Below are 12,131 nucleotides of genomic sequence, written 5' to 3'. Positions count from 1 at the left end.
AGGTGATCTTTAGTGAAAAGAAGTAGGTCTTCTACTCTTTGTTTCAAATGGAGATTATTCTATCTGTGGTGGCAACGTGGATTTACATTCTGGAGCAGAGGAAAGCTGCCAGGTATGTGAATCTGCCCTAACCAGTTTCTGTACCAGAGTATGGATGCAGAAGCCCATCAGTGAGTGTTGGCCCCTCAGTTCTCAATGTGCCCCTAAGTCAAGAGAATAAGTGAACCAGAGGTTGCACAGTAATAGAATTCAAGAGAGAATGGGATAAGCAAAGAGAAGTTTTAATTGTGAAGAAGTGAAGGGAAAGCCAGAGATCAACCATGATCATAATATTGCAAATATAAGTAATTGAGCAGATTAGAACAGTCTTCAGTTCTTCAACAGTTGCCATATTCTATTTCTGTGTTTGTACGAATAATAATATTGGATAAACTATTCTGCCCAATTAGACTAACCAATGTATAGTCTGAATTTAGGGAGTTTGGATCCACTCAAGAAGACCCATTTGTCAGATCCTACCTATGCATCATGCACCCAATAATCAGTGCCACTTAGCTAGATAAGTTCAGACTTATTCGGCTAAGTGGTGGCATTTGAATATTCAGCCATGTTCAGTGGCCACTACTTATTTATTTATTTATTTTGATTTTATATACCGATGTTCCTGTATAATAGCCAAATAACTATTTATTCATATAAGTCCAAGGGCGAGGTATGGCATATTCTAGGGCATAGCTACTAATCTGGCTAATTTAGCCAGATAATTAGCAATATTCAGACTTATGTGGCTAAGTTAGCTGGATGTTAAACCTGCTATTGAGCAGGGCTAAAGTTAAGCCAACTAAGCATATCCGTCCAACTCAAACCTATCCAGGTATATTCAGCAGCATTGCCATTCTGCTGAATATCCCAGCTAAGTTAACAGGATATGTTTAACTGGCTAACTTTCTTAGCTGGATATTCTTTGAACATGGACCTCCATTTTTCTCTACCCAGCAACAGCAGAGAAAAAAAGGAGACAGTTGTGCTGTCTGCAGGCTATGCTGCATAATGTGTGCATTCTGGGGAGCCAATGGCCAGGAGTAGAGACAAAGTGCATACAATTGTGTAAAAGAAATAGATGAGACTGGATTTGTGTTTGCCCAGCAACATCTCAGATCCATCAAGGAAGGACAGAAGGACTGATCGGAGGGACACAGGCGGGTGACTGGGAGAGGGCAAACAAGAATAGCAAGAATAAAAAGTTTACTTAAAGGGATTGACATTGAGAGAGTATCAGGTCCTTCTGGATACAGATTCTTGTAGTCCCCATTACTGCCAGAATTGGGAAAGAGGCTGCCATATTTCAATTTCAGAGGTGGTATGGGGACAAATGTGAGCCAGAGCTAAGACAGCAGCAAAATCTATGAAAATGAGTGAAAATGATGAGAAGGCACATGACACCCAGCAGGAATTTGTGAGGAGCAGGTTTGGTTTGTATTGGAGAAATTTTGAGCAGACTGGAAGCTAAATTCATATGTGGTGGGAATGCACTGAAAAGCAAACATTTTGGAAAAAAATTAGAGATAGCAAATAATATAACATGATCTTGTTTGGGTAATATTCCTTTACAATATATTAAATTTTGCCTTCTAAAATGTCCTAACTTCTCCTTTTACCCTCGCCATAGTTTAAAAAGAGTTTTCATGTACCCCAATATTTATAAGGACTCTCATTTCTAACCCACATTAATTTCTTCATCGATTAAAATGTCCTGCAATCTCATATGTCAATCTTCTACACTCAGCATCAGAGAATCTTTCCACTTGGCAGCAACTGTCAGTCTGGCCGCAATTATCATGAATGATAACAATTTATTTCCCAATCTGTAAACTCCTAGTTTCAGCTTTCCCAAGAAAAGAATATCTGGGGCTCACAGCAATTCCACAGATGTTGTATTTGAGTTTAACAAACAACTAGATACTAAAAGAAGAACCTTCAGCTTTAAATGATTATGTGATGACATCTATGTTATAGCTTGATTGCTGTAACTTGAATGGTGTTGCCTTAATTTGTTGTTTTGTTATATGGAATTCAAATAAAAAGAAAGATATTAAAAAAAAAAAAAGGTTGGAGAAATGAGACAAGTTAGAGAAAGTGAGAAGCTGGAGACCAAAAAGCTGGTGCTCTAAATAGGTTAGGAGGAAAGGAAGATGCTGGGAAGGGAAATGTTGAGAAAAGAAATAAGCTAGGCGGAGAAGCTGAATGCAAGGATAACAGAGAAGTCCACTGGGGAAAGACTTAAAGGCTAAGAGGTTGAGAAAGATGAGCAAAAAGTGGTATGGGAGGGGGGGAGGGAGGGAGAGGCAAGCACCAGCAGAGGGGGGAAGAGATTGGTGAGAGGACAGGAAGGGGAGAAAAAAAATAAAACTGGTAACTGAGTGGAAAGATTAAAAGACAGCAAAAAAAAAGATTAGCAACAAATAACAGGAATTAAGAAAAAGCAGAACAAATAGTGGGGGGGCTACATTTCCTACAAGAAAATAGCTGTCATGAACTTGGCTAACAGTTGTTTCAACTAAAGAGTTACTAGTTTGGGGGATTTGAGCTAACAGGCCTGAACCACTGTGACAGCTTATAGTATGTTACACTTCTATTAAAAACACAGGATAATTAGAGAATGCATGCTAAACTAAATGTGTGAGAGACTCACGTGCACCTCATAAGAATCTCAGAGCCTTGCATCCTGCACTGACAGCAGGGCCCATGTGTTTAGCAATAGCCCCAGTATGATAGTCTAATAATTGGCTGTGTATAGATCTTCCTTATAGATACAATGGCTCTATTTACTAAGGATTTGTTCCGTTTAGTCTCTGGGTACAATTCCTTTGTAACCTGATCCAAAACGTATATATTTTTACCTGAATAGTTATGAATGAGTGCATGATGATGTTACTGAACTCAAATATAATGACAAAATAAAGAAAGCAGTTCAAATCTGCACAACCACGAGAAGCCTAGTGCTGCTAGATCAGCATACACAACTATATGTGTTTTCAGGGACACGGCAACACTGACCTTCATCCTTTACACAAAAGGCATCGTATCTGTCACTTGGACTTGCATCGGTTTCAGTTTTAACATTGATGGCTTTCAAATTCAGCGGCCCACTTCCTGACTTGCTACAAACAGTTGTCCTGAAACAAAGTAATTATAAAAACATAGTTAGGAAATAGTGGAGAAAACGCACAAGGAAAGCCCAATTATGGTGAATCTCAATCACTTGTCTTCACTTCAGGCACAAGCTACCGGACACGTTCATATCAACCTCTAACTCAGAATCGCAGAACTGTTTAGAGAACTTGGAAAAAAAGATCCTGTCCGGCAGTAATTGATGTTCTCTGCTACGGAAAGGAAGTGAGGGGAAGACAGAATATTTATTTATTTTTATTTTATATATAATTTAATGTGCATCAGTATCAGTCTGAAGGGTACAGAACTCTGCTCTTCAAGGGTGGCCAGCAGTTCTAATTTTCAGGATACTTACAATGATATGCATAGCATTTACTTGCATGTAGAGGTTCCATTTTATGGTTAATTTACTCATTGTGGTCATCCTGAAAACTAGGTCTGTTGGTGGCCCCTAAACACTGGAGTTTGATATTTATGAAAAAAGTAATGTGTATGCAGAATGTTTGGACTTCGGTGAAACAGAGCTGAACATGCAGTACTATATTAAGAACATGTTTCTGCAAGTCCCCACCATAACCTCACTTCATAACTCTGAAGCGTAAGATGATCAAGACTATCATAAGCTTTTCGTCACATCATGTAGCCCATTCATAATTCATCGGTCATGAGGCATGTTAATTCTAAACAAATCACTGAAGCAATATGTAATATAAAACTTTAATGAGAGAAAGGCAGAGTTAAAAAGAATACTAGTTTTCTGTCAAAAGTTTGTAATAAATGAAGTGCAATACTATAATAACAAAGTAGAGCACTAAGTGATAACTTCATTCTAGAATAAATAATAGGGCCACAGAAATGATTAGGTCCATTTCATGTGCACGACTCCTCAGATAAAGAAGCAGGCAGATAGCACTATGTTTAGCAGTAGGCACAATATCACAGGAGACCAGATTCCAGCAGTGCAACCTTGAGACTCTACCAGGAGAGGCTGCTGACACTGGCATACTGAAGGTGCATCAGTCTTTGATGTACGAAGTACCTGATGATCTGAATTAAGGGTACATGGGAAAAGGGGTGCTCTAGTAGCTGATGGATGGATCGCGCTGGTTTGTCTTGTGGCTGAGGTTTAGGTCTCCTGCCTGGCACGGCTAGTGGCTCCTGTAAATTCTAGAGGTGGTTTACTATATGGGAGACCCTGAAGAGTCTCCTTGGAGGAGGCTTCTCTTTGGCCAGTAGGACGTTTTGGGTTGTCTAGTGTGACCACGAGTGTAGCTGGGGAAAAAATACAGTGGGGGAAAAAAGGAGAAGAGCATTCATTGAAAAAATTATATGAATTTATTCATGAATCAGAAGAACTGCGGAGGTTGTGGGATCTGTCTCAGACTCTGCGACGTTCATGGGAAGCTATCTATCTGTCCCTTGATAAAAAAACATTTGAGTTTCGGTAAAAATGATTAAAACATTGGTCTTTTTGTACAGTTTTAAGGTCCACGGATAAACACTGGTTCCCAAGCCACTCTTCAAGTGGTAGCAGCAAGGACAGCATAGTGATGAAGTGCTAGGATTGCAAAATATATTAGGATCCTGTGTGGATTAACACTGCAACAAAGTAATGTGCGGCAATTAATTATACTGAACAATACTGTTTTAGAGAAATTTTAATGCTCAATGTGCACACAACAATTGTGCACAACAGGTCAACTATAGAGTAAAATAAGTCATCAAACAAGCCCCGACACGGCCGTGGTTCGCGTCAGGCTGCGTCAGGGGGACCAAGTCCAAGATTTCTTGATAACAGTGAAATCAACAGCTCAAGTCGCGGCGGATCCGTGGTAATGCAGCAGTAAGACCCAGACTTCAAATGAAGAGAATCCCGGAGGAACTATCTTCTTGTACTTAGGGAAGTGTGAAGGGAATGAAGATAAGTATCTTCTCTGGAATCATCGTGAGACAGCACGGAAAATTCAAAGGACGGACCCGAAGGTCTCAAAAAACTTACGTATTGATGGGGTTACATGTGTGCGGACGGCTATATACTATTAAGTTTCTGCAGCCGAGCCAGGCGTCTTGAAAAGGTAAAAACTCTTGCACACAAGAGTATAATTAATTGCCGCACATTACTTTGTTGCTGTTTATCTAAATGTGTGTGCTCTTTACTCCGCTCTGTCTGTGTGGATTAACACTGCTACATAAATCACTAAATTATTGATATAAGTTAATTGTAGAATGAGTTCACTACCAATTACAACTGGAAACCTCTGTACTTTTAAGTTCAAATTTCAAAACCTTTGAAATCTTAGACAACATCTTACAGGAAGTGATGACTACTGGGTGTATGGTACAAATGTTCAAAGATATCACATGCTATAGCCAAACAGAATGGCCAAAAAAAGGAGCCCCCCTCTTGTGAATATTTTCACCATGGATGCACCGTGGGAGCACAGGGCCAAGGGGCTTTGGGTCTGCACCCACCTGAGAAAAGGTGGCAGTGCATGAGATGGACACTGTCTCTGTTTCGTTACCTTCAGTTTTTATACAGTTTGTATGTCACTTGCACAAAGGTGAGAAAGCCACAGTCTGAATGGGCATTTTCTGCCGACTGCTACAGCTTGGAAATTGCATGGTGGCCCAGATTACTCAGCAACACTATTCAGCTCAAAAAGCAACTTTAGGGCGGAGCACTTTAAACATTGGCCCCTATTCAGTAACGGCTTTCTCCCTTTCTGGGTCTTGGAGAAAAACAGCTACTGAACAGCGTCTATTCAGTGTTATGCTGCCAGCATGAAAGTTACTTCACCTAATCTCTGACCTTTCCTGCCTTAAATATTATTTCATTATAATAGTGGAACCCGCTCTCACACTGAAGTCCTTTCTCCATGCAAAAGCATCACTAAGGCATATAAAAAGAGTTTCAAGATATCAGGAAAAAAGCATTCTCCCACCCTTAACCTATATCAGAAAGGTGCAATAAAACAAACTGAACAGAAAACATAAGAACATAAGAACATAAAAAATTGCCATGCTGGGTCAGACCAAGGGTCCATCAAGGCCAGCATCCTGTTTCCAACAGAGGCCAAAAACCAGGCCACAAGAACCTGGCAATTACCCAAACACTAAGAAGATCCCATGCTACTGATGCAATTAATAGCAGTGGCTATTCCCTAAGTAAAATTGATTAATAGCCATTAATGGACTTCTCCTCCAAGAACTTATCCAAACCTTTTTTAAACCCAGCTACACTAATTGCACTAACCACATCCTCTGGCAACAAATTCCAGAGCTTTATTGTGCGTTGAGTGAAAAAGAATTTTCTCCGATTAGTCTTAAATGTGCTACTTGCTAACTTCATGGAATGCCCCCTAGTCCTTCTATTATTCGAAAGTGAAAATAACCAAGTCACATCTACTTGTTCAAGATCATATTCATGCATTTAATACCACTTCTGTCTCACTTCATTGTAATCTATTTTGCGAACTTTTATAATTAGACCAGAAAAGACCGGAATACTTCTTTAGAGAAATGTAGTTATTAGAATATTCTTGCTGCTTAGTGATTTTTTTTTTTTTTAAATTATAGAAGGAGCTGTGCTTAACTGAAACATACTGGAAAGGAACAGAAAAGTCATAAAAAGTGCATTATCTCAGGGAATTCATCACTACAGACCTCCCTGCATGAGGGTTTTAAAGACACAGGAGAGGCTATTTGTTGTGTAGAAAGAAGGTGGATTGCCTTCAATATCTGGGTGTGTAGAATTCCATTCATGTAACCCCATGAAGCCCCCAGCAGCACTGTCTTGGGAGACCCTGAGCTTGTCAGATCTCAAATATTAAGGAGGGTCAGGCCTGGCTAACACTTGCATCAGCAAAGACCTGTTGCTATGGGCTATGGAAGGCAAGAATAAACTACTGCAGTATCCTGGTAAGAATGTCACGGTCACCATATGTTCCAGTGTACCTATGAAAAATACCAGGACCAAAAAATTGTACTCTTTAGATTAAGAGCACCTACTTTGGAGCCTCTTTTTACTTTGATGTTCCATTCTGGCAATATCAGTGAGCTGAGGCACACTGTGACAACATCGAGCACTGTCAGAGTCACCCTGCCATTAGTGGCAGCTTCACGATGTACTGTGCATTCAAGAATTTTAGTGCAGTATTATACAGTGCCTCATTTTATTCCTGAATCATGACTGACATGCTAAAGGTTTATCTGTTTACAAAACTGACTTTTATTGTGCTTTCAATTTTAGAAGGTTTGTTTGTAATATGTAATTTTATGATTTAGTTATGAATGTGCTGTTGTTCCCCACTGAGATACGTGGCTCAGCGGGTTATAAATTTTATGAGTTAAATAAATAGATAAACTGATGAAGCCCCATGATATAAACTTGATTATTTACTGTAAAATGCAAAAAGAATATGGAAAGGTTGCATTACCAAGGAAAGATTCATTTCAGTTATATAATGGAAAGACCATGTGAAATTTTGCAGCAGAGCTATTAACTATTTTAGAAACCAATCAGTTGGTACTTAAAATAAAATAATTAAGATCTCCCTTTTTGTTCAGATTTATGTTTCATTGCAATGACACCCCAGTTTTTAAAAGCTCTTCCTGCATAGCTCTTCCCACCATCATGCATCTAAGGAAAAGTCATGGCACTTCTGCACAGACCCTTACCAGAACACCATGCAGGCACTAAAAAAAATCTAATACGGAAGTACAGGGCATCAATCTGCAGCCTCACTGAAAAAGCATCTACAAATGAGGCCACTATAAAATATACACCCCTTTTATTACAAAAAAAGTATAAAATTAAAAAATATATACATTAGGAAAAAAGAGGAGCTAAGAGTAAGATATAAAAGAGGTAACCAAGCCGAGGCATAGACAAGTTGGAATTTTGAAAAATCCAGCTAGCACAACTGCTTCATGAGACAGAACGCTGAGTGGTAAGCCAGCCCCGCGGACCAGTGGCAGTTTGTATATTTGAATTTGGGACTAGAAACAGAAAGGAAACAGAGATTACGGCCCCTGGAAATAAAGGAGTCCTGGGCATTGGATAACAGTGACACCTACTGACTGCCACAAGGGAGACATGACACACAACCCTAAGCCACAAGAATATTTTTATTTTACTCAGTTTAATATAGGGGAGTTGAAAGAGATGAATTGGTATAAAATTCCAGCTTTCTTAACCCAAGTAAAGGAATTATTATAGCACTTCACCTTCTTCATAAAGGAACTGCTGCCAACTTTCATTGGAGCCAAGCAGAGTGAATAGAATGGCATCAAACATAATTATGCTTCAGATATAACATCATGATGAGATATAATACATAATGGTATCTCTCAGGGTAGTGTCTCTAGATGGGTCTGTTTTGCACATACCATGACAGGAATCAACATCACTCTTAAGCCAAGATATGTTGCATACAATCCTAATCTCAGTGGTACCAGACAGAAAGGGGGGGAGGGGGGGGAGGCAGTCAGGCTGCCGCTAACATTTCACAGCCTGTTGGGCTATGCAACCTAGATCCCAAAGTGAGCCTTGGGGCGCCCTTTTAGAACACTTTTGGGAGACTAGGGTGCTTGGAGAGGCTGCGGAAGGAGTTCATAATTCCTCCCTTTTTTCAAGAGTCTGCTGGTAAATATGTGTTAGGGATGTGCATTTGTTTAAAACAAATGGGCATCCCAAAACAAACTGGGTCTAATTCATTTCTTTCAGGAGACCCCGAAACAAATTGAGAGGGTCCTCCTAATTAAACAAATCTGATTGATTTCATCCATTTACCCCATTCATTTCTAGGGCCATTAAAGTCTATGGACAATAACAGGTGCAATACAGTCAGTAGGAATTGTTACAGTACAGCTATTAGCAGCCAGCCCAGTGAGTCATGTATGCTTTGTCAGACGTTGGCAAGACTCATTATCAAAGAGATCACAGTGAAGCATTTTTCTAAACCAACTAATCACCGTTCTGTGGATCCAGGGTCACTGATGTTGAAGACTGAGCATGCTTTCCTTCTGAAATCATTGTCATGTCTATCTGCTGCTTGATACACTGGGCCCAGTACCACCATAGGGGGCTTGCTGCCTCATGGCTAGCTGTCAAACCCCTAACACCACCATGGAGGACTTGCTGGCATAAGCCTACCTGCCATGCCCCTAATTAAGGGGAGGACAAATTACAGTCTGCAGGCCAAATCCAGCTCATCCTTACCTTCCCTTCCAGTCCATCAAGTCTTTAAAAAATAGAATTAGCTGTGGCCCACCAAGTCTTTTGAAACCTGAAGAGGCCTGAAGACTGACCACAGTGGATCCTATACTGTGATGGCAAAAAAGGACCTGCTGCAGCAAAGCCGCCACAGATGCTATCTCACGACAGCTAAGGAGAAGGCCTGCAGCAGCAAGGGCCATGAATCTCATCTTGCAGCAGCTGAAAGATAAGGCCTGCATCAGTGAGACCACCACAGATCCCATCCTGCAGCAGAGAAGAAGAGGCCTTGCATCATGCAGAGGCCAAAGGAGAAGATCTGCTGCAGTGAGGCTGCCACAGACCCCATCTCACGGTGGCCTAAGGAGATGGCCTGCTGCAGCGAGACCACTGTGGATCCCATCTTGTGGCAGCCAAAGAAGGGAGTCTGGAATTAGCTGAAGATGCTTTATATGTGTGCATGTGAGAGTGGGAGCCTGTGCATATGTGGTGAAAATGGTAGCATGTGTGCATGAGAAAGAGAGAGACAGTGGGAGCCTGTGTCTATATGGAAGCCTCTGTGTGTGAGTGGTAGACTGAAAGCTTGTATGTGTGGGGGGCAGGGGCACAGCATGCGAGAATGAGAGCTTGTGTGAGAGAGCATGTAGGAGAGCTTGTTTGTGTGTGAGAAAATATGAGTAAGAGATTATGTGCATTTGTGGGAGAATATGTAAGAGTAAGCTTGTGTGTTGGTGAACATGTTGAGTATGTGTGGGAAAGCATGTGAGATTAAGAGCTTATATGTGTGTGATAGAGAACATATGAGAGAGAGAGCTTGTGTGCATGTGTGAGCATGTGAGTAAATATATGTATGTCTGGGAGAGCATGCAAGAGTGAGTGTGTCCGTGTGTATGTGTGTGGGGGGGAGCGCATATGAGTAAGCATGTGAGAGTGAGAGCTTGTATGAGTGGAAGAGCATGTAAGAAAGAGAGTTTGTGTGTATGTGTATGAGGAGCCTGTGGGAAAGCTTGAACCTGTTTTGGTGTGTGAGGGAGGAAGGGAAGAAGATAGGAGGAGAGAAAAGAAATGGAAAGAGAAGAGAGACCCTGAAAAAAAATTAGGAAAAGACCAACAAAGGAAAAGTGGAAAAAAGAGATAGCAGCAGTCGATTAGAAAAAAATGATTAGACAACAAAGGTAAAATATAGCATATATATATATATATATATATATATATATATATGCTATCTTTGGGAATGTGCATTTGTTATATTTTTGTATTTTGCTTTTTCTTTAAAGGTCCACTAGTCTGTTTTTTCAGGCTTTCTAATTTGGTTTTGTCAGCATGTTTCTGTTTCTAATTCATAGTTTCTTATTTCTGTATTAGGTAAGGGTCAGTCTGTGTTCCGTCTTTGTGGCAGTTCCTCTGTAGAAATTGGTAGCAGTCCAGCATGTTCTGTTATTCCAATAGGTTGTATATTAGTGTTCTGGGGACTAGTGTAATATTTGCATTGCTGCCTCTTCATAAATAAGTTTGATGCTGTTCAAGTCCTGAGAGTCAGTGCTGTAATTATATGGTATGGCAAGGTTTTAAGTGTCTTTTTTCACAGGGGATTGTAGTACAGTTTACAATGTGTTTAACAGTAAGGGATTCCGTTTTACTGCGTTGACACCAGCATTTGAATATATATAATTTTTTGCATGTTGAATTGTAATATGCACTGTCCTAATTCTGCTGTGCTCCATACTTATGATTATTGCTATTTTATTGTAGTTATGATATGCTTTTAATGATGAACTCCAAGGGACACCCCCCCCCCCCCCCACCCGGCCCCATCATGGACAACAATGGCCCTAGCACAAAAAAGTTTGACCACCCCTACCCTAATTCCATCATGGAGTATTGCTGCTGGCACATGCCTACTGTTATAATCTGGTGTGGTTGTGGACCCTGGACCGTAATGAGAGTTGGTTCCACCCACAGGGAGGAGCCCTGTGGGGATTCACTGCGGTAGGCGTGGCCTCAGTAGAGATGGACACAGATGAGACAGACTTTATTGTACTGGATTGTGGGAAATACCCACAGCATGGAGAGAAGACACTGTCTGAAGTAGTAAAGCAGCTCAATGCAGATATCCCTGTACTGGCCCGCAAAGCGGGGTATGCCAGGGAAGTCTTCTCCTGATGGTAACTCTCTGGAGGGATCCGGTAGTGGCCTGTAGCGATCGCGTAGTTTTTAAAGATCTACCCCTATAAATGTAGGAGTTAGCAATCTGTAATAATCCGCTATGCTGATGGGAGGAGCAATCAGATAGGGGAGTATCAATCTGTAATAATACTGATGTTAGTTGTGGGTGGATCCTTGGGCCGGTGGCAGATGACCACGCCCCCCGTGGAAGATCCCGAGAGGGACCACCAGCTAGGCTTAGAGTATGGAGACAGACACACACTAGTTCTTTTATTAAACAGGTTTTGAAACCACCAGAGGTGGCAGTAGTGAGCTGAAGTGCCCAGCAGGGCTGAAGCCCCTCAGATACTGGAACAGTGATCCCAGGATGGCTGAGCTGTTGAGAAACTGTAGACAATGAGTAGGCAGGGTATGCAGAGTTCATGAACAGAACTAGATGACAACACTCACAATAATGGTCTCGGAGAGGCTCAGCAGTTGGGAAGGGTAGGCCCTCGAGGAGCGAGTACCTGGTTCCAGGGAAAGCTTTGAGAGAGCAATGGCAACTCACGATGATGTAGGCAGTGATAGCTCAGCAGAG

At 41.1% G+C, this 12,131-nt stretch overlaps 1 protein-coding gene across 1 annotated transcript in view; it reads right to left on the bottom strand.

Moving 5' to 3' along the window:
- SUSD5 (sushi domain containing 5) overlaps positions 1 to 12,131 on the bottom strand; it is a 368,081-nt gene that overhangs the window by 190,548 nt on the left and 165,402 nt on the right. Inside the window, exon 3 of the mRNA XM_029587083.1 lies at positions 3,058 to 3,176. Within this exon, the coding sequence (XP_029442943.1) occupies positions 3,058 to 3,176 (119 nt within the window). The remainder of the gene's footprint in view (positions 1 to 3,057; positions 3,177 to 12,131) is intronic.

The sequence above is a fragment of the Rhinatrema bivittatum genome, chromosome 2, assembly GCF_901001135.1.
Source record: "Rhinatrema bivittatum chromosome 2, aRhiBiv1.1, whole genome shotgun sequence".
NCBI classification, from domain to species: domain Eukaryota; kingdom Metazoa; phylum Chordata; class Amphibia; order Gymnophiona; family Rhinatrematidae; genus Rhinatrema; species Rhinatrema bivittatum.
This window is presented reverse-complemented; position numbering and strand designations above follow the sequence as displayed.